At 36.3% G+C, this 24,391-nt stretch overlaps 1 protein-coding gene across 2 annotated transcripts in view; it reads left to right on the forward strand.

The window, feature by feature from the left end:
* The window catches only part of ITFG1 (integrin alpha FG-GAP repeat containing 1), a 266,663-nt gene extending 260,389 nt beyond the window's left edge, over positions 1-6,274 (forward strand). For both annotated transcript variants that reach the window (XM_043984576.1, XM_043984577.1), the window contains 2 exons: positions 3,395-3,512; positions 5,438-6,274. In XM_043984576.1, the coding sequence (XP_043840511.1) occupies positions 3,395-3,512; positions 5,438-5,497 (178 nt within the window). In that variant the 3' untranslated portion in view covers positions 5,498-6,274. The remainder of the gene's footprint in view (positions 1-3,394; positions 3,513-5,437) is intronic.
* The last annotated feature ends 18,117 nt before the right edge of the window (positions 6,275-24,391 follow it).

Raw genomic sequence — 24,391 nt, forward strand, 5'->3', positions numbered from 1 at the left:
AACTACTTGCTATTCATCAGAATGATCTTAACTTTATTAAACTTTTTAAATGAATATATAACTGTTCTCAGAGAGAACAGAAAGTTCTTTTTCTGTGTATCGGTCCCTGCAGGATTGGTTATAAACTATGAGCTGTGCCTTATCGCACTGCATGTTAAACTAGGATGTATCATGTGGACTTTTTAATCATGCTTTAGGCCTTGGGTTTTCAGTATTTTTTGTGATTGTTTTCAACATAAATCCAAGGCATGTTTCCTACCTAGTTTTGACAGAAATCAATGAAAGGAGATAATAAATAAATGTAAATACCAGCTAATGTTAGATAGCATTTTATGAAGTATTTTAGAGGTTTTTCATATCTGATTATTTTAAAAGGTGTTTCACATATTTAGATAATGATCAACAAAGCATTGCCTTCTTAATGTCAGTCATACAGCATGTAAAGTCTTAAAGAAATCATTCAACTTCAGCTTTAGCATTCAAAGAATTTAATTTGGCAGTGAAATTATTAGGTAAGGTGCATTTAGTTTAAATAAGGATTTAGCAAATCATTCTTTATAGCCAACTACATCTTTAAAGTCACCCAGTTAACTAAAAGACACAGAGAATAAAAGATCCCAGTGTGTTTGTTGTTTATTCATTATGAAAAATGTTCATTATCAAGATTATGGCATGTGATTAGATAGCTAGCACATTGAGTTAGTACATTAATACATATATCTGGGAGAGACACTGAATATGGACAATGAGTTGGACCCAGAATTGACCAAGAAGAGGGCAGCAGCCTGGATTGCATTTGGGAAACTGCTCATTAATTTTAATGATCCTGAGCAGCTCCCTGCTCAGTTGAAGATTCCCTTCAACAATCAATCAGTCAATCAACAAGGAATTATTGAGTATCTACTATGACCCAGGTACATTGCCAGGCACTAGGGATACATGTTTAAAGACAAAGAATGAAACAACCTCTACTCACAAAGAGTTTATATTCTAATGGAAGAAACAAGAAATTTTTGTGTGTATGTGTACATACACATATACATATATATGTACCTATACACATGTGAATATTTACATAGCAGAAAGTGAATACCAAAATATAGGGTTTCTCAGTTTGCCTGGGAAAAGAGGAGAAGGATAAAACAAATGTGTTCTGTTGATAATAATCTGTTATTGAAAATTTGGGGCTAACCGATCCCAGAGGAATCAAAGTGATCTCAAGTGGCAATGGAGAGGTGCAAGGAGGTATAGGTAGGCTGCAGCTTATTTCCACTGATGACCAATGCTCAAAATGGAGCATGAGGAATATAAACAAGGAATTATATGATCATAAAATGTGGTGAGTTAGTGATATGACAAGATCGTGGGCTAGGTGATAGATGGCCCAAACACCTGACTGGTACCCAAGAAATAACAAAAGGCCTCTAGGAAAGAATCCACCATTTTGAATGTATCCTCTGTGGAGGATCAATGGAAAAACATGGACTTGAATCATATAAGATGTGAAGACTATGGATGGATTGCCATTTGCACTGATGGAGGAAATTACCACATCAATAAAATACTTTTAAAAGTACATTTGTATATAGAATTCCCCAAGGATTTGTCCTTGGCCCTCTACCATCTAATGTTATTATCAGTGACTTAGATGAAGGCATGGATAGAATCCTTATTAAATTTACAAGTGATATAAGCCAACACATTGGATTATATGGTCTAAAATTACTTTAGTAGGCTAAAATTATGGATTAAATCTAATATATTGAAATTTTATATAGGGGATTAATATAAAGTACTTAATTCCAAAAAAAAATTTAACAAGGATAGTATATACAAGGCCTGGCTAAAGAAGAGTTTATGTTTTTGAGGGAGAAAGAGAAAGTGATCTAGGACTTTTAGTGATATCTCAGCCCACCTAGGTGGCATTGTAGATAGAGCACTAGGCCTGAAGTCAGGAAGACCTGAGTTCACATCTGGCCTCAGACGCTAGGTGTGTGACCCTGAGCAAGTCACTTAACCCTGGTTCCCTCAGTTTCCTCATCTGTAAAATGAGCTGGAGAAGGAAGAAACCACTCCATTATCTTTGCCAAGGAAATTCCAAATAGAGTCACAAAGCTGCCTCCTTGACATCTGGAATACCATGTTCAGTTCCCAGCACCACACTTCAGAAATAATATTGACAAACCAGGGCATGCCCAAAGGGGACAGCCAAAATGGTGAGGGGACTGGAGACCATGCCAAGCCAGTAGAAAGATCAGTAGAAGAAATTGGGAGTTTGTCCCAAAGAATACTTACGGGAGATATGTCTGCCTTCAAGCATTTATTAGTCATGATGTGGACGAGAGATTAAATGTATTAACTCTTGACTCCAAGCAGCAAAACTAGAAGTAACATGGAAGATTTGCAGAGAGATAGACATAGACTATTAAGGAAAATATCTTACCCATTGGCACTATCCAGCTGTAGAATTGGCATTCCCACAAGGCAGCTGGAAGTCAAGCAGATCCATGTGCCCATTTATCAGGGATAGGTAGAAGGATTCTTTTTTAGGGACAGTATGGACTGTGTGATCTCTAAGATCCCTTCCAGCTCTGAAATGCTGTGATTCTGTGACTGTCCAAAGTACCTCTGAATGCTTCCTTAATAAAACTGGTATGTGGAGCAGATAGGTGGCACAGTGGATTGAGCACCGGCCCTGGAGTCAGGAGGACCTGAGTTCAAATCTGGCCTCAGACACTTAACACTTAGTAGCTGTGTGACCCTGGGCAAGTCACTTAACCCCAATTGCCTCACTAAAAAATAAAAATAAATAAATAAAATAAAACTGGTGTGCATTTATATAGTGCTTCCTGGTTTACATATTTTTCTTACAACAACCCTGTGATGTAGGGAGTACATCATTATTCCCATTTTACCACTGAGGTAAATAAGGTACAAGGAAGTTCTATGACTTCCTTGTAATCACATCCTGAGTAGGTGGAATAGCTAGAGTCCAAACCCAATTCAGCGACACTATGCTGGGTCTCATTGGGAGCAGGAATTCACATAAGATGGGGCTTGAGAAAACAAGTAAACTATCAGGTTAAAAATTGAATTTTGTGTTGGAATAAAAATTCTCAAGCCCTAAATCTTACACTGCAAATCATACTTGGCAATATCTTTTTGGGGTGGGGGCAATCGGGGTTAAATAATTTGCCCCAGATCACAGAGCTAATAGGTGTCTGAGGCTGAATTTGAACTCAGGTCCTCCTGACTGACTGTGTCACCTAGCTTCCCCCATGCTTGGCAATATCTGCGCTGTCTTTATTGTGCTTTTTGCCTAATTAAAATGATCACATGTTGGTTGATTCTATGGAAACAAGCAATTTACAATTTTCTCTGTTCTGGTCTTTAGCTGGAGTGCTAAACTGTATCTGACTCCTAGTAACATCGTCCTGCTGACTGCTATAGCTCTCATCGGTGTCTGTGTTTTCATCTTGGCAATAATTGGCATATTACATTGGCAGGAAAAGGTATGTTCGATTCATTGAAAGTTTAATTTTAGATAGTATCATGCTTATTAATTGGCACAGGAGTACTAAATAGAACAGCATTCATTCAAAATGTATGGTGTCTAGGAATTGCTGATTTTTTAAAAATAACTTCTGCCCAGAATCTTACCTTCCTTGATAAAACTCTCATTTATATCTTTCTAATTAGTCGAACCATTTGGAAATCAACACAGTTCTAGAGGATGACTACTTTATATTAAAGCGATTAGAAACATAGAGTCTCTCCATAGCTTATTTTATGAAAGTGTACTAAGCCTTAAAAAGTTTTATTAGTAAATGTTTCTATGGTAACCTGAAAAAATTTATAATACCCTCAAATATGTATTTTTCCCTCCGCTGGTTAAGATTGTTGTAAGTTCACACAAAAAAAATTTTTAAAGGGGCAGCTAGGTGGCACAGTGGATAGAGCAACGGCCCTGGAGTCAGGAGTACCTGAGTTCAAATCTGGCCTCAGTCACTTAACACTTACTAGCTGTGTGACCCTGGGCAAGTCACTTAACCCCAATTGCCTCACCAAAAAATAAAAATAAAAATAAGATTGTTATAAGTTATCCCTGTTTTGCAGATGAAAAAACCAAGGCACAAGAAAGTTAAATGTTTTATTCAAGATTAAGTGGCAAGCCTCTTTCTTTTATCTGCAGTTCTTTACACTAAGCTAAATTATTTTTTGTGCTTTCAGTGCCATCTGCTAGAGAAAAAAAAATTTTTAAGTGGGGAAGGACAGGAAAGAAGATTTTTGTGCTCAATTTAATATAAAGGGAAAATGAGATCACCAGTGAATTCTTTGTTAATAGGTATTACAAGTTTATGCAAGCTAAGACTACTACTTTATTGTGTATGGATATGTATTACATACATAACTATTCAGTTCCAATTTCACGCGCACATACACACACACACACACAGAATTTTCATTTTTCTGCTCTTGTTCTATTTATCATCTCCACCTGACAAAGCAGGCAATGAGAATTACTGCCGGCCCTAACTATAATCATGATTGTCCATTTAAATTACAATATTTTTTGCTTAGCATAACTTTTTCATTCTTCTGGGGAAAAAATAGAATATAGTCATTGTACTGTCTAGGTTTCATACACTCTATTTCCTAAAAACTATCATTCCTCTAAGTATCTGAAATGTTAACATGAAACCTGTATTCAAGTAACAGTGAGATTGAGATTTAACTTGACTGATAAAAGTCAGGCTGACAGCCTGTCTTTAACTTGTCTTGTTTTCTAAAATAGCAAAAAGCAAATGGTTTGAAACATTATCTAAGGCCATCAAAATTCCTTAGCAAAGCAAATGAGCAAATAAACAAATGAATGAATGAATGAATGGCGAGTGTATGAATTTCTCAAGATAACTGATTACCAGCATATATATGCCGCAGTAATGCTATGTCAGAAAATCACAGATTTTTAAGTAAAACATACTCATGGCTGTATATCTACTCATCATTTAACCAAAGAATGATGAAAAGGATATATATTTACCCAGTTTAATTTGTTAACATTAATTTTAAGTATATAAAAGAAATGATGATTCAAGAGATATAAGAGAAATCACTGATTGAGTCATTGTGTTGCATGTTCACCTCTCCCTTAAAATTAAGAATATATAAACAGTTCAAATGTTACTTATTATGTAATAAAATTAGTTACCAAATTAATTTAGGTACTTAAAATATTTCCTAAAGTAGCAGTTTAAAATCCCCACTTGCTATAATTAATAGCATAATATAAACTCACCTAATAGTCATTAATGATGAAGATACCAAAAATGAGAGAGGAAAAAAAAGATCTTTTCTTGGACTTACAATTAACATGTTTGGAAGATTCAAAATGGTAAATGAAATATCTAAATTTCTACAAACTTTTATTTTTCAGAAAGCAGATGATAGAGAAAAACGCCAGGAAGCCCATCGATTTCACTTTGATGCTATGTGACCTGCCTTAAGTTATGTGATAATGAAGCTGCTGTTCATTTGCTTAATCAAAATACTAACTGCTAGCTTGAAGAAGGAAATTGGAAGAAGGCTATTTTGAATGATCTATTTATAAATATTGCATTCCTTAGTATTTATTTGGTTAAGTATTAAGGTGTAAATGTGTCACAAGGTCTTTTTGGTAAGCACTTTGTATGAGATAATTTTTTGGTCTCTGTTAAATAAAGTTGTACTTTTTTTTCCATGGTCAGGGTCCTGCATGTACTGTGCTATTTATAAACTGAAAATCTTCCAAAAATAATGACAGAAAAGGCATCATGTGTAAATAAAAATAATTTAAATGAGTAATTGTTGTGTCTGAGTATTGGCCTTGCAATCTATATTGCTGTGATGCAAATTATATTTTTATAAATGGTTCTTAGGTAAAGCATTATCAAAGGATCCACATCCATTATGATAGCTGTAATCTAAGGAGTTCTGACATATCAATTTGATCTCTTTCCTTTTTTAAAAAAATCCACCTATGCAGTAAAATCTCTACTTTAAGAATAAAAAATACACAGCAGAGATTTTCATAGCATCATTTTATGTAATTGCAAAAAAAAAAAAAACTGGAAGCCACCTTAAATGTCCAGTAATAGAGGGGGGATTAAGTAAATTGTGGTACATTGATATAATGGTATACTATAAAACATTAAGACTGACAAGCATAAGAAATACAAAGAAATCTTTAAAGCCATTTAGGAAAAAAAGCAAAATTTAAAAATCAAAACCAGAAGAACTGAATATATACTAACTACAACCATAGTGAAGAGGAAAAGTGAATGCAAATGAATTGGCAAAGAATCCTGATAGGCCCTCAGAGGGAGTGACTGAAAAATTTTTATACTTTATGGGGTATAAATTAATTCACTTAAATGCAGATAGTTACAAGCATTTTTAGTTTGTTATATTACTATTTAATATTGAGCTTTTAATAATATTCAGTATGAAGCAATATATCTGGTCAGCAAGCATATATATGTATGTGCTTTATATATAATATATACATCTACCTACATATGTAATAACAGCTAACATTTATATGTGCTATGAGTTTGCAAAGTGCTTATATATATGTGTGTGTGTGTGTGTGTGTATGTATATATATATATATGTATATATAATCTTAGTTAATATGTTTATTTATACACAGTATATAGGGAAGATTTGTGATTTGATGTAGTAAACTTTTTCCACTGATGCAAGATAAGTCATATTCTTAAATAGTTGTCTGGGGCACTTAGAGGTTCAGTGAGTTGCTGATAGTCACACAGCTTCTATGTGTCAGAGATAGGTCTTGAATCCAGGCCAGCCCTCTGTTTACTATATCCCTCTTGCTTCTCGAGCATATTTTTGTATTTTTCAGCATGAATCATTCTTTTAGAGCCTGACTTTAGGAAGTTGTTATTTTAAAGATTTATTAACAACTCATATTAACTAAAAATGTTATAATACTCTCTTAGAAATAATATTTTCTAAGGACTTTTACTCAAATGCATGTTCTTATCACATAAATCTTATAAGCATATTAATTTATGAAAAAGTTATTAAGACCATTTAGTTTTTCTTTTTTCTTTTCTTTTTTTTGTGGGGCAGTGGGGGTTAAGTGACTTGCCCAGGGTTACACAGCTAGTAAGTGCCAAGTGTCTGAGAACATATTTGAACTTGGTTCCTCCTGAATCCAGGGCTAGTGCTTTATCCACTGTGCCACCTAGCTGCCCCTAGATTTTCTAATAGGAGATACAAAGTAAACTATTAAAACTCACATCCAGGGATTGGATCCGACAGCCTGTACCCCAAGCTAATGTTCCAAAATAAAAAAGGTTTAAAGTAACTCATAATTCACATTAAGGCTTTCATGTAAAATGTCATATTCTAGACTTCACATCCCAAAAAACTATTTTATAAGTCTTTACTGACAAGTGAAAATAACATGGAGTTCAAAAATGCTAATGATTCTACTACATCCAAATGGAAATGTAGTTGCTGTAATAAAGACTGAAAATTGTGTTTTGTTCTGTTAGATCTGTTCCTTTAATTCACAGGATGACTCATCCATTTCATTTGTCTAAATCTGTAAGTTTTTCTCCAAAAAATTTCTTTAAATTTTGATGGCTTTAAAAAAAAGTGATCAACTACGTAGTTTTTTTTTTTTTATTGTTCTTGTTCAGTCATTCAGTCATGTCCAATTCTTCGTGACCCCATGGACCATAACATGGCAGGCCCTTCCATCCTCCACTGTCTTCTGAAGACTGTCCAAACTTGTGTTTGCTGTTGCTTCCATGACATCATCTATCCGTTTCATCCTCCACCATTCCCTTCTCCTTTTGCCTTCAATCCTTCCCAACATCAGGGTCTTCTCCAATGAGTTCTGTTAAAATGTTTAAGCTTCAACGTCAATATTTGTCCTTCCAGTGCTCCAGCTTGAATTAATTTCTTTAAGTATCGACTCATTTGATCTCCTTACTGTCCAAGGGACTCTCAAAAGTCTTCTCCAGCACCTCATTTCTAAAAGAAACCCAGAAAACTAGGCCTAAATAGAAATTATGAGAAGATAAATACTTTAATGAAAAATTAATTTTTTTTAAATCTATGCCTACTACTATTTTTCTGTGGGTTGTTTAATGCCCGCTTAAGTGAAATTCATTATAACTGTACTTGGGGGGCAGCTAGGTGGCACAGTGGATAGAGCACCGGCCCTGGAGTCAGGAGTACCTGAGTTCACAACTGGCCTCAGACACTTAACACTTAGTAGCTGTGTGACCCTGGGCAAGTCACTTAACCCCAATTGCCTCACTAAAAAACAACAACAACAACAACTGTACTTGGTATGGGAATGTCCAGTGATGTTTTATGAGCCTGAAAATATTTTGTTTCTCCTCTGTGTTATATTGATATATCTGCCTATTGATTGGACACAAAATGAATAATCAAAGACCTAGACCTCAGCAGTACTTGTGAAGGATGAAACAATTTTCCATATTGCAATAACCAGCAATGACCTTACATGTGACAAGTCTATCACATAGCTAGAGGAATTTGATTCACCTCTCCTGAAGGTGAAATAGAGCAGAGCTTCTTAAACTTTTTCCACTCGAGGCCCCTTTTTACCCAAGAAATTTTTACAAGTATATAGAATAGGTATACATGACCTTTTACTGTTGTCAAATTTTTCGCGACTCCTCACATTCAGTGACCCATATGGGGTCAGTGACCCACAGTTTAAGAAGCTTTGAAATAATGAGTCAAGATCTGGTCATCATTAAAGACAATGTAAATGAAAAGTCAATGCTGGGGGCAGCTAGGTGGTGCAGTGGATAAAGCACCAGCCCTGGATTCAGGAGTGCCTGAGTTCAAATCTGGCCTCAGACACTTGACACTTACTAGCTGTGTGACCTTGGGCAAGTCACTTAACCCCCATTGCCCCGCCAAAAAAAAAAAAAAAAAAAACAAGTCAATGCTGTATATAAATTTCTTGGCAAGAAGGAATCCAAACCTATGACTTCAGTATAGGGAATTCCTAGTGAGAAAAGTTCTTCTACCAATGCAACAACTGTTCTACAACTTAAAGTCTTTGAGAGTTGCCCAGGGTACAGAGATGTTATGCTACTTGCCCAGAGTTATACAACCAATATGTGTCAGGTAGAATTTGAACCTATTTGGACCCCTCTTTTTGTTTTATCCTACATCATATATAAATACATATTACTGTTAATATCACAAGGAAGGAAGGAAATTTACTGGATTTAATTTGAACTAAAACTACATGAATTTTTAAACTTATGTGTAAAGTTTTAGAAAAATTATTTTCTATATATATTTTTTACTCCCTTTCAAAGTATTTAGTAGCATAGATGATGCTCAGTGATTTTTATATGTGAAATACAACTGAACCCAAATAATAATTTTTTTCTATCTTCCAGCAATTTGTGAGCTAGTCACAAAATAGCAAGGTAGAAGACTAGGTGGCCACCAGATCCAGAACTAAAAGGGAACTCGAAGATTATTAGCCTACCTCCCAAATTTGTACATGAGGAAACTGAGGCCCAGAAAGAAGAATCTGAGAATTGAAAGAGAACTATAGATTCTCAGAGTTGCAAAGTTGCTAAAAAGGACTTCAAATCCAACCCATACCTAAACTAGAATCACCTTCACAACATAGCTGACAAGTATGGAACATTAGCTGGAAGACAGCAAGTGAAGGGCAACCTCATTCTCTCCTGAGGTAACACATTCCTCCTGGGAGTGTCTGTTGAGAAGTTTTTCCTGACATCAAAACTAAATTTGCCGTGGCAACTTCTACTCCTTCCTCCTGGTTCTTCCCTGTTAGGCCCAAGCAAAACAAATCTATTTCCGTTTCTATATGACTGCCTTTCAAGTGCTTTAAGACAGCTATTCTACCCGCACCTAAATCCTATTCAAACTTAACATGCATAATTCCTTCAACTGATCATAATAGGAAATGAACTTGAGGCCCTTTGGCTGTCATGGTTTCTGTTCCCTTTCTTTGTACATTCCCCAGTTCATTGATGTCTTTCCTATAATTCAGTGTGCCCAGAACTGAATACAATATTCTGGATATGATCTGATCAGGCCAGAGTACAGCCTGGACCTCTTCTTCTTCCTTTAAAAAAGTCTAAAATAACATTAGTTTTCTTTTTGTCTTATCTCAGTTGTTGACATATTGAGTTTCAGTACATTAAAACCTCCCTGATATTTTTCAGATGAACCTCATCTAGCCATGCCTTTCTCCTCCCCACATTGCACTTCAGATGTTTATTTTTTTTACTTAAATATATGACTTATCATGTAACCTTATTCAATTTAATCTTATTAAGTAAGCATGCTACCCACCTCCTAACAGAAAGGTGACAGACTCAAGGTGGAGGAAATGGACATTTTTGGACATGACCAGTTTGGTAATTTGTTATGCTTGAATATATATATATCTTTGTCACAGGTGTTTTATTTTTTCATTTAGGGAGGTGGGAAGAAGGGGGCTCAAGATTGGATTGCCACCCCCCCAAAAAAAAAGAACAAGAATGATTCAAGCATTTTTTTAGAACAGAAGGAAACAAAAACAAGACAACTTTGAAAGATACACACTGAGTTTATTATGTACTTAAAAGGAAAAACCTATTCTTTCTATTTGCAAATATTCATTTTATTTGGTGTTTAAGTTCAGAATTTAAAAATTAAAATTTTGTTTTATTAAATTCAGCTTGAGCTGTTCTAAATTCTGACTATTATATCCTGTTAATTTTTCCTCCCAGCTTTGTGTCCCCTACAAATTTGATAAGCAAGCCATATATATCTTTATGTAATTCATTAACAAAAAATAGTAAACAATACTGAGCCCTGCACTTGGGGCACCCTCCACTGGGGACTTCCTTGCAAGGTGACATTACTCTTTGGGCCGGGCCATTAAGTCAGTTCCAAACTACCTAATTCTATTCTTAGCTAAGCCTATTTTTCTTTATCTTCCTTAGAATAACATTAGAGACTAAACTGCTTTGCTAAAATCTATGTAAACCATGTCTACTAAATTGCCCCAATCTACCAGTCTCTAGCTGTTAAAAAATAAAAATAAAAAGGATATGAGGCTAGGCTGGCATGATCTGTTCCTGAAATCATGCTGACTCTTTTTTGGTCCCTCATGATGTCCATTAACCATTTCTATGACACATTCTGGAATTTTTCTAGGAGTAGAAGTATGATTTGTACAGTAGCTGGTAGATGGTGTTTAATAAATGCATATTAACTGACAGCAAAATATGTCATGCCTTTTGAGAATCAGGATATTTAGAAGAGAATTCTGGGAAGATGGCACAGGAGGTCAGAAAACTCCAGGCTCTCCAGATTTCCTCCACAAAAAAAGTCAGAACATTGCCTTAAAGTTAAAGTAGAGTGGCAAAAACAAAAGTTAAGGTAAAGCAGTTGTGCTAAAACAACTTGAGAAGACTTTGGTAAAGATTCAACCCCCTCCAGAGGTGGTGGTTTGACCAGAAGGAAGTGCAAACAGTTCCAGTCAGAGTCTGTTGAATTAACAAACAAGAAGCCCTGGGGGCAACTAGATTGGGAGGCAGCCTTGGCCTCTGGGAACTTTCTCCTCACTGACTCTGTGGGGGTCAGACAGCTCAGTAGAGGAAGATTGAAGGACCCTCTGCTGTCAAAAGATGCCAGGCCCGGCTGTGCTGGCCAGACATGATCCCACGCTGCAGCTTCTGGCAAAAAAGAAAGAGTACACATAGTTAATGCAGTAGCAGAGGGGCAGAGACCCTGCTGGTTGTGGGCACTTGAAGGAGAGTGGAGTGCCTGGTTTCAATTCCAGGGCAGAAAGAAAGCTGAAATTTGCAGGTCAGGAGGAACTACAGGCAGCAAGAGCATCTGTAGGTCAGTGTGACTGGGGGCCTTAGCCATGGCTTAGGGGTGGAGAGGAATGCCTGAAGTGGGGCCCCTGAATAGAGCTCAGAATTGTTGTTGTTTCTCCTTCATTCTGAAAGAGGACCATGACATCAAGAAGTGATGTCATGACTTGCACTGAATTGGATTTAAGTGAGGGAGGGCTGTGCAAGGTCACCAACATCACTCCTCCAGAGTCATCTGGGTCCAGTGACAAGATATATATCAGGATGCCTGGAGATGATCCCCCCACCCCTCCTTTAAGGCAATTGGGGGTAAGTGACTTGCCCAGGGTCAAATAGCTAGTAAGTGACTGAGATGAGATCTGAACTCAGGTCTTCTTGACTCCAGAGACAGTGCTCTATCTACTACACCACCTAACTGCCCCAATAAGCATTTATTTTTTGAGGCAATCAGGGTTAAGTGACTTGCCCAGAGTGATACAGCTAGTATCTGAGGTCAGATTTGAACTCAGGTCCTCCTGACTCCAGGGCCAGTGTTCTATCCACTGCACCACCTAGGAGCTCAGAAAAGAAGAAGAAGAAGGACCTGATGCCTGAGGAACCATTCCCCACACCTAGGGACTAGAACCTGATTATAATAATAAGCTGCTAAAAATAAAACAAAATTTTTTTAAATGAGTAAGCAAAAGAGAACCATACCATAGACAGCTACCATGAGGATAGAGAAGATCAGGATTCATATTCAAAGGAAGATAGCGAAGTTTTAAAAAGCGTTCAAAAATCAAATATGAGAAATCAAGGAAAAGGTGGGGGAGAGAGAGCAATCAAAGAAAATTATGAAAATAAAGTCAACTAACTGGAAAAAGATATCCAAAAACTTAAGAAAATAACTCCTTGAAAACTAGAATTGGGGCAAGGGGAAGCTAAAGATGTTATAATAAGAAACCATGAACTAATAAAATCAAAAGAATGAAAGAATAGAAGAGAATGTGAAATATCTCATTACAAAATAATTGCTCTGCAGGACAGATCAAAGAGGGATGATATAAGAATTATTGGACTACCTGAAAATTATGATTGAAAAAAGAATTGATACAATATTACAATAAATTATTAAGGAAAATTGCCCTGAAGTTCTAGAGCAAGAAGGTAAAGCAGAAATAGGGAAAAAAATTCCACTTATAGCCACCTGAAAGAGATCCCAGGAAGAAAATTTATAGGAATATCATAATCAAGTTTCAGAGCTTCCAGGTTAAGAAGAAAATATTACAAGTGTCAAGGAAAAAATAATTTAAATACTATAGAGCTACAATCAGGATCACATAAGACCTGGCAGCTTCAGCATTAAAAAACTGTACGTCTTTGGAACACTGTATTTTGAAGAGCAAAAGAACTGGGCTTGTAATGAAAAATAACTTGCCCAGCAAAGTTGAGCATAATTCTGAATGGGGGAAAATGGACATTAAATGAACCTAAAGATTTTCAGGTATTTGTGATTAAAAAAAAAAAAGACCAGAACTTAATGGAAATTTTGACATATATGATCCAAGAGAAATTACAAAGTAAATATTAAAGACCCATTTTAAGGGATTCAATAAGGTCAAACTGTTTACTTCTTACATGTGAAAATTGGGTAGTTTGAAAGAAAGGCTTGGACTGAGCTGAGTATGATGGGCTGAGTCTAAAAAATAAAACTGGGAAGGGAGAAGTAAAAAGGAGCAATTATACAAATGAGGCATGAAAGGAAGAAATGATACAGAAGAAACAAGTGGGGGTGAAGGTCTGGTGGTGTTGGAACCTTGCTCTCATCAGAAATGGGTTAAAGAGGGGGAGATATACATCTTAAAAGGGTATTTTTATAAATAATAAATAGAAATAAATAAATAGAAAAGGGTAATTTTATAAAGAAATAAGAGTGCAAAGGTTAGGATGTGGGAGGGATATTTAGAAAGGTGTGTAGATTAAGAATTAGAAGGGTGAGGGAGAGGATAAGTGAGTGATTCTTGCCAAGATGGGTAGATTAAGGACTAGGAGGACAAAATAGTGGTTAGAAGTAAAATAAATGCATGAGGAATAGAGTAAATAGGGTGAGAAGCATAGTGAGGAAAAATAGGATGGAGGAAAATGCACAAAGAGTAATTATAACTTCAAATGTGAATAGGCTGAATTTACCCATAGAAACAGAAATGGAAAATAGAATGGATTAAAAATCTGAATTCAACATTATGTCACTTACAAGAAACACAATAAAAAATGAGAGATACACACAGTTAAAAGAAAGAGCTGGAGTAGAATTTATTATGCTTTAGCTGACATAAAAAAAGCAGGAGAAGCAATCGTGATTTCAAACAAAGTGAAAGCTAAAATAGATTTAATTAAAAGAGATAAACAGGAAAACTATACTATGTGTCATCAATATTATCCAATATTGTTTTATACTACTTAAAATAACTATAGATGGTATAAAATACCTGAGAATATAACTCTCAAAACAGACCCAGGAACATAATTATAAAATAATCTTTATACAAATAAAGTCAGATTTAGATAATTGGAGAAATATTCATTGATCACAGGTAGGCAAAGATAATAAAAATGACAATTTTGCCATCCCAATTAAATTACTAAAAAATTATTTCACTGAATTAATTTTTAAAAATAACAAAATTCATTTGGAAGAACAAAAGGTCAAAATTTTCAAAGAAACTAATGAAAAAAAGTATAAAAGAAGGAGGTTCACCAGTACCACACTTCAAACTATATTATAAGACAGTAAATATGAGAACTATCTGGTGCTAGCTAGGAAATAGAAAGGTAGATTACAGGAACAAAAATAGACATACAATACACAATAGTAAAGGATTTTGGTAACCTTGTATTTGGCAAATATAAAGATTTAAGTTTTAGCGATAAAAATTCATTATTTAGGGATTTTTTTTTTAATGTTGGGAAAGCTGGAAAACAGTCTGGCAGAAATTGGGCATAGATCAGTGTCTTAAACCATGTACCAAAATAAGGTCAAAAAGGATGCATGATCTAGATATAAAGGGAGATATCATAAGAAAATCAGAAGAACCTAGAACATATTACCTATCATATTCATGGATAGGAGAACAACTTATGAATAAACAAGAGACAGAGAGCATTGTGAGGTATAAAATGGGTTTCTATTCTATTAAACTTAAAAGTTCTTATACAAATAAAACCAACATAGCCAAGATTAGAAGGAGAGCAGAAAATTGGGGAGGGGGCAGAGATTTCATAGACAGTCTCTTAGATAAAGGTCTCATGTCTCAAATACATAAAAACTTTGTCAAATTTATAAGAATACAAGTCATTCCCCAATTGATAAATGGTCAAAGGATATGAGCAGGGAGTTTTTCAGTGAAGAAATGATAATTATATAATCATATAAAAATACTTTAAATCATTATTGATTAGCGAAATGCAAATTAAAACAACTTTGATTTTCGCACAAACAAAACTAATGTAGCCAAGATTACAAAGGGAGCAGAATTTATTATGCTTCAGCTGACATAAGAAAAGCAGGATTAGCAATCATGATTTCGGACAAAGTGAAAGCTAAAATATATTTAATTAAAAGAGATAAATAGGAAAACTATACTATGTGTCACCAAACTGGGAAAGAATTTTTGAAACAAATATCTCTGATAAAGGCCTCATTTCTCAAATATATAGAGAACTGAGTCAAATTTCAAAAATACAAGTCATTCCCTAATTGATAAATGGTCAAAGGATATTAACAAGCAGTTTTCAGATGAAGAGATCAAAGCTATCTATAGTCATATGAAAAAATGCTCTAGATCACTACTGATCAGAAAAGTACAAATGAAAACAACTCTTAGGTATCATATCACACCTATAAGAATGGCAAATAAAACAAACCAAAAAACCCTGATATTGATGGAACAGATCGAAGCAGGCTATTTTTCACATTCTTTCATTAAGTGACAAATATGATGATGTTTTGCATGATCATATATGTATAACCCATACTGGATTGTTTGCCGCCTCGGGGAGGAGGGAGGGGAGGGAGGGAGGGAGGAATAGAGATTGGAACAGAAAAATCTAAATAAAAATGTTTAATCTGGAAAAAAACATTTTAAGGTGGGGGAAGGGTATGCTGGGAAGGGTTAGGGAGGTATATATGTATTTATATACACACATAAATATATATGTTGCACATATAAGAGTTATTTAGGTCTTATTTATGTAATAATTATATTTAAACAAATTTCTCATATATATTATTTCTATTAATTGATATGTATACCTTATTTATAAAACAGTTATTTAAAGATTTAAAATGTTATATGTATTAGAATATATCTAGGTTTATCTAAATGTAATAATGTAGAAAATTTACATTATATATGTCATATATGTGTGTATATATTATATCTGTTTGATATATATATAAAATATAATTATATATCACAAATAAAAAAGTTTTTTTTAAAGAAAATATTGGATGTTGGAGGGGATGTGGGAAAACTGGGACACTAATCTACTGTTGGTGGAGGTGTGAAAAGATCCAACCATTCTGGAGCCCAAAGGGCTATGGAATTGTGTATACCCTTAGATATAGCAATACCACCACTAGGTTTATATCACAAAGACATCCCAAAAAAGAAGAAAAGACCTATTTGTACAAAAATATTTATAGCAGCTCTTTTTGTGGTGGCTAAGAATTGGACATCAATGGAATTCACCCATCAATTAGGGAATGGCTAAACAATCTGTGGTTTATGATGGTGATGGAATATTATTGTGCTATAAGAAATGACAAACAGGATGATTTCAGAAAAGGCCTGGAAAGACTTGTGTGAACTGATGTATAGTGAAGTGAGCAGAACCAGGAGAATGTTTTTGCACAGTGACAGCAATATTGTTTGATGAGGAACTATGAATGACAACTATTTTCAGCAATACAATGATCCAAGACAATCACAAAGGATTAATGATGAAGCATACTATCCACCTCCAAAGAAAGAACTGATATTGAATGAACACAGACTGAAGCATGCTATTTTTCACTTTCTTTCTTCTTTTATTCATTCTCTTATACAAAATTACTGATATAGTAATGTTTTACATAATTGCACATGTATAAGCTATATGTGATTGCTTACTGCCGCGGGGGGTAGGTGGGAAAGAGGGATAAAATTTGGAATTCAAAACTTTAAATAAAAATATTTATTATTTTTTTAAAACAGATTTGAGATATCATCTCAAACCTATCAGATTGGCTAAAATGATAGATGTCCTTCAATTTGGGGAATGGCTAAACAAGTGGTATATGATTGTGATGGTATACTACTATGCTATAAGAAATGAGCTGTGAAAGAGCACAGGCCCGGGATTCAGGAGGACCTGAGTTCAAATCCGGCCTCAGACACTTAACACTTACTAGCTGTGTGACCCTGGGCAAGTCACTTAGTCCCCATTGCCTCACCAAAAAAAAAAGAAAGAAAGGAAGGAAGGAAGGAAGGAAGGAAGGAAGGAAGGAAGGAAGGAAGGAAGGAAGGAAGGAAGGAAGGAAGGAAGGAAGGAAGGAAGGAAGGAAGGAAGGAAGGAAGGAAGGAAAGAAGGAAGGAAGGAAGAAAGAAAGAAAGGAAGGAAGAAAGAAAGAAAGAAAGAAAGAAAGAAAGAAAGAAAGAAAGAAAGAAAGAAAGAAAGAAAGAAAGAAAGAAAGAAAGAAAGAAAGAAAGAAAGAAAGAAAGAAAGAAAGAAAGAAAGAAAGAAAGAAAGAAATGAGCTGACTTTAGAAAAATATGGAAAGATTTGGACCTATGAAGGAAGATGTTATCCACCTCCAGAGAAAAAAAATGACAAATAGAAATATGTATAGTGCAGTCTTATATATGTGTATATGTGTGTATATATGCGTATATACCTATGTTTGTATATGTGTATATGTATTTGTGTGTTTAATTGTAGCCTTCTCTAGGGCAAGGTGGGGAGGAAGGGAGAAAAAAAAGTACACAGCGCAGAAAAAAAGAAAACTTAGAAAGAAGCACAAAAAAGCTGGGTAGTTTTGAAAACAATGTGTAGTATTTATTACATAGTTTTTCCAAAAAAAAAAAAAAGTAAACAGTCTGAAATGGAAATTTATGGTTTTATAATGAATCCTCTATGTTCTGCTATGTACATGGAAATGTTCTTTTTTCTCATTATTTATTTGTTTAAAATGAATTTTTAAAATAGAAAAAAAAAAGTCAGGATATTTACTCTTATCCAACTCTCTGGTACTCTTCTATTCTCAATGTTCTTGGGGGGAGGGGGGGAAGCCTAACAAGAAATTGACACTCAAAATAAGGAGGGAAGTAAGAGAACACCTATCTGCCCTTTATGAATTTGTCAGATGAATTATATGCCCTAGAGCAGAAGTGTCTAACTCACCCTCAAGAGAGCTGCCAGAACTAGATTAAAATGTAACTGGGAAACGTTTAGCCAAATAAAAATACAACATAATGTTAGTTTGGGGGGATGGGGCAATGAGGGTTAAGTGACTTGCCCAGGGTCACACAGCTAGTAAATGTCAAGTGTCTGAGGCTATATTTGAACTCAGGTCCTCCTGAATCCAGGGCCAGTGTTTTATCCACTGCACCATCTAACTGCCCCCTATGATATTAATTTTTGGTTACTATGCAGTCTGCAGGGATCCCTTTTTGATTTTAACACTGATGTCCTAGAGTACTGAGAGAATCAATCAAGTATTTATTAAACACCTATTATCTGCCCCAAACTATTCGAGATGCTGGGGATTTAATGAATAAAATAATCTTGACCCACAATGAGCTGGGGAAGAAAAGAAGGACATATAAAAATGTATATACGGGGGCAGCTAGGTGGCGCAGTGGATAGAGCACCCGCCCTGGAGTCAGGAGTACCTGAGTTCAAATCTGGCCTCAGACACTTAACACTTACTAGCTGTGTGACCCTGGGCAAGTCACTTAATCCCAATTGCCTCACTAAAAAAATAAAAATTTAAAAAATGTATATGCAGCATAAAGTTAATGAAAACAGATAAATAATAAAAAATAAAGTTAGTACATGTATTTATACATGCATACATGCAGTAGTAAAACACAAGGAAATCTGAAAGGGCAATACTAGAAGTTAGGGAAATTAGCAAAGGCTTCCTGCAGACGTTGGTGCCTGAGCAGCATCTTCAAGTCTATAAGTTGGAGGTGAGGAGGGAAAGCATTCCAGGCATGGCAAACAGTCAAAGCAAAGAACATCTGGGAAATGGAGCGTCATGTGTAAGTGTGGTGTAATGTATTTTGATATGACAATATATTTGTGAAACTCTGATGATTCTCAAACTCCATTTTGTCATTTAAGGCCCATCTCAAAACTGATTTATGATGCAGATGTGGAAATTTACTAGTTGGCTTGAAAAATCCCCCATACTTTGTCCTCCTTTGACCATGTATTCTGATAAGCTACCATCCTTCACCCTGTTCCTTGGCATAAGGTCATCACTGTCAAGATTGTCCCAAGTTAGAACACTGGGTGGTCTTCCACCTACTCTGCATATAGAGAAAAGACGTACTACCACTCAGATGCTCAAGTGAGGATGTCTCATCCTCTCCTGGAAGCTAAGGGGGAATGTCCTATCGCTGTCCAGATGGTCAAAAGAATACCCTAGAGAAACCATATAAAAATTCCACTCAGATACCTAGTCAGTGGAACAATCATTGCCAGTCCCTTGACTGCAGAATGTTCTCTCTCCCTTTGCTGATACCTGGGGATCAGCTTTCCCATACCATAGGGATTACCTAAGCCCCTATACAGGAACCTCTCAGTCTCTGCCTTTCTCCCCCTTCCCTGCTTGTCTCTGGGACCATTACACCCTACACTGATGTGCTTGTAAATGTCAATGCACCATTAATAAAACTTCCTATAATAACCCTTGGAATCATCTCTTCCTGACAGAATCCAAACAAACCATGTGATCGGGTAAACAAGCCAAGACTGGGTCACAAGTACCTCTCTAGTTCATGAGTCTCTGACCAAAGTTCCTGGTAGCAACAGCTCTGCTAAGAAGGACTGCCAGCTTTTCTTTCTAGCCTCCCTCTTCCAATCTTCTCTGAAGAAAGCAAGGGCCAGGTCTCTAAATTGCATGCTTTAGGAATAAGGAATTCTTTGCCATTACCTCATAAAACATTGCTTAAACGTGAGACCATGTAACAGCTGCCCTAATATCCTGATAAGCATGAAACCATGATTCAGGACTTGAACACAAAAGCTTGCCTGAGGAATTTCATGTTTCCTAGAAGGGTTTTCTCTCTTCTTTTAGACCTATAAGTGCTGACCAAGTCAGTGCCCAGAGCCCCTAATAGCCCCCTTTCCAAAGAAAGGACCAGAGCCTGATCTGTATACTTCAGGTTCAGAGAATTCCCATTCTATTCTACACTCTTAGATTCATAAACCAGGATAGGCCTCCAGGTCTCCTGTGACCCAGTGGTAGGGAACTCCTCCTTTACTGTGGCCAACACAAGGCCTGTGCCCTCTAAGTAAAACAATAATGGACAGAGAAAAGACTGGTTTGGATGGACTTTAGCATGTGGGAGGGGGAGAAATGTCCAGTGAAGTTGGAAAGGTAGGCTTCATTGTGTAGGGCTTTAAAGAGCTTATATTTTATTCTGGAGAACTGGCAGATGTGATTGCTGAGCCACTGTAAGTTATCATTCAACAATCAGTTAAGTACATAGAAATGTTTGTTGAATTGCATTGAAATATCATTAACAATGACTCAGCAATCATACTATCAGTTTTCAGTACCCTAAGATACAGTTCATCTGAACAAGTTTACCTGAACTAATCAACAGTAATGTACTCTCATATCTCCTTATTTATCTTGAATATAAATTCCCTTACACATTTTTTATTCTGTCCTTTCTTATCTCCTTGATGAAAGACATGGGGGGGGCAGCTAGGTGGCGCAGTGGATAGAGCACTGGCCCTGGATTCAGGAGGACCTGAGTTCAAATCCGGTCTCAGACACTTAACATTTACTAGCTGTGTGACCCTGGGCAAGTCACTTAACCCTAATTGCCTCACAAAAAGAAAAAAGGGAAAGACATAGAAGGAAAAGAGTTGAACAGTTCTGCCTTTTCTTACCTTCAGGCCCATCCACCCAAAATATTGGTCCTCAGAAGCCATCTAGAACAAACTCCCTGCACAAGACTACCCATTAAGTATCCTTCAAAGTAGTCATCCACTTTGTGCTTAAAGATTTCCAGTGCAAGACCCCACTCCCTCCATATTCACTTCTGGAGAGCGATAATCATTAGGAAAATTAATACCTTTCAACCCAGAGATTCTGCTATTAGGCTTATACCCAAAGTAGGCCCACTGGTAAGAAAATCCCAGTAAACATGAAAATAATCATAGCTTTTTTTTTTTTTTTGGTGATAGCATAGAATTAGAATTCAGCAGATGGCCATCAATTCAAGAATGGCATATTATTGTGGTACATAACATAATGTAATGTTGCTGTGATATAAGAAAAAACAAATATGAATTCAGAGCTACAATGTTGAGTCAATAAACATTAAGTGCCTACTATGTGCCAGGTACTGTGCTAAGTGCTTGGGGATACAAAAAGAGGCCAAAATAAAATCTCTGGCTTCAAGAAGCTCACAGTCTAATGGGGGAGAAAATATGTAAGCAAACATATATAAATAAGCCATATACTGCATAAATGAGAATTAAGAGGGGTTGGGAAAGTCTCCCTGTAAAAGATGGGGTTTGGGGGCAACTAGGTGGCACAGTGGATAAATGACCGGCCCTGGATTCAGGAAGACCTGAGTTAAAATCTGGCCTCAGACACTGGACACTAGCTGTGTGACCCTGGGCAACTCACTTAATGCTCATTGCCCCAAAAAAAAAAAAAAAAAAAAAAAAAAAAAAAAAAAAAACAACTAGGGTTTTAGTTAGGACATAAAGCCAGGCAGGTCAGAGTTGGAGTAGATACAAGAAGACATTCCCCATTCCACTCCTTTTCAGAGGTGAAAAGTTCATAGATATGGTACAGGTAGTTCCTCAGAAATCTCATTTCCTACCTATCTGCACTCATTTTTTCCTTGTTTGGCTTCTCTATCACACCCCCCAGTAAACTTATCATTAGGAAATTATCTTGAAAGATCCCAACTTTCTTATTCACACCTCATCTCATTTCATGAAATCATAAACTCCTCCATTTAAAGAAAGGGGACTGACACCTCAGATATCTCATTTTCTCCCCTTAATGCCCTCTATACTCATTTTAGACTTCTCTGGCAGCACTCATTTTGGACATCTTTGGTTTTTTTCACCATGTCCCCATCCTGAGAACACCCCTGCCTTTTCAGCTTTGTGTGTTTTTTCCTCCACTAGATGGTAAGCTCCTTGAAAGCAAGGACTTTCTTTTTCATATTTGTATCCCAGCACTTAGCACAGTGCCTGGAATATAGTACTTGATAAATGTTTGACATTGTACCTATTTCCAGATTTTTTTCAATATACTGATTAGTTCTACTGGTTTTTCCCCTCTTTTTCTTTTTTCCTTTAAAAAAAAATGTTACACAGGCTGGTTCTCTGGGAGGAATGGTGGCGAATGATACAGGGACAAAAATTAGTGAAGTAAAAAAAAGAGATATGAACAAAAATTTACTTTTTAAAAAAATCTACCTAAGTACAGCCACTACTCTTAGCTCTGCCTTAGGCTTTCTGACACATAACAAAACAAATCTAATCACTATTCTGCATCGCAATAGTTCAAAAACTTGAAGATTGATGCCAGGTTCCCCCATGTTCTTTCTCCAGGCTAAACATCCACAATTCATTCAACCTTTCTAAAATGTGTCCAGAATTGAACCAAGTATTCCAGACATGCTCTGACTATAGTAAAGCACAGCATAACTATTTATCCTTCCTCGTTCTAGAGTTTGCCTAAATTATTTTAATTCTGACATAGCCTCATGTGGGAGGTAGGAATTTCATTTAATACTTTTTAATAATCAATAACAAGGGGCAGCTAGGTGCTGGGTAATGACCCAGAATGTCTTATGACCCCTAACCCTTTTCTGCATCTTCACTATGACCTCCAAAGCCTCAAACCCTCAGTACTTTTCCAGGCCATCACCTCTGCACTGTCTACATTCTTCTCCTTTCCCAATCTCAACCCCATAGTGGATAGAGCACTGGCCCTGGATTCAGGAGGACCTGAGTTCAAATCCGGCCTCAGACACTTGACACTTACTAGCTGTGTGACTCTTGGCAAGTCACTTAACCCTAATTGCCTCATAAAAAATAATAATAATAATGAATAACAAATATAAAACTGGAATAATGTGTTTGACAAAGTCACAAAATTACTGAGGGACTTCTACATATTGATGTTCCCTCCGATACACCCGTTTCTCAGTTCCTCAAATCCACTCAATTTCTATAAACTACTCCTTCACTCTACCTCAGCTATACATAGAGATAGTCATATCTTTGATCTTGTCATTACCCAGAAATGTTGCATTTCTCTGTTCATGAAATCCAAAATTCCTTTACCTGATCATAATCTTTTGTCATCCCATTTTCCCTTTGTCTTATGACCCCTAACCCTTTTCTGCATCTTCACTATGACCTCCAAAGCCTCAAACCCTCAGTACTTTTCCAGGCCATCACCTCTGCACTGTCTACATTCTTCTCCTTTCCCAATCTCAACCCCATAGTGAGCCAATTCAACTCTGAACTCAAATCCATTGCCACCCCATTACCCAATTGCCAAAAACCCACCCCTAGATTGTTTCCACTAACTTTCTCCTTCAGGCTTATTCATATGCTTCTGAAGAGAGCTAGAGAAAGGCACAAAACCATACTGATCAAGTCCACTATAAATTTTGTATTATCTAATCTCAGCTGGACTCCTGGATCAGCAAGGCAATCCTTCTACTTCTAATTGAATCTCTATCATATTCAATATGGCAGATGTTTCAAATCTCATATCTCTTCCTCTCTTTTCTCTTCACCAAAAACTCTGAGGCCATCTGGTGAGAACTCCTCCCCATCACATCTTACATTTCTTATGAAGAGGCAACCCATTTCTTTGTCAATGCCAATCTCTCTACATGTACTCTTTTTTTTTTCCCTACATGTACTTTTAATTTGTTTTTGTTTTGTTTTGGGTTTTGCAGGGCCATGGGGGTTAAGTGACTTGCCCAGGGTCACATGGCTAGTAAGTCTCAAGTGTCTGAGGTTGGATTTGAACTCAGGTCTTCCTGAATCCAGGGCTGGTATTTTATCCACTTCACCACCTAGCTGCCCCCCCACATGTACTCTTGATTCCATCTACACTATCTTCTGTAATAGATTGTCCTCACCATCATCTCCATTATCTCTTTTCTTCAGTCCCTCACTATATATTGGCTCCTTCCCTGATTACAAAAATGCCCATTTCTCCACAATCCTCAAAAAAACCTTCA

Source organism: Dromiciops gliroides, chromosome 2 (assembly GCF_019393635.1).
Source record: "Dromiciops gliroides isolate mDroGli1 chromosome 2, mDroGli1.pri, whole genome shotgun sequence".
Classification (NCBI taxonomy): Eukaryota; Metazoa; Chordata; class Mammalia; order Microbiotheria; family Microbiotheriidae; genus Dromiciops; species Dromiciops gliroides.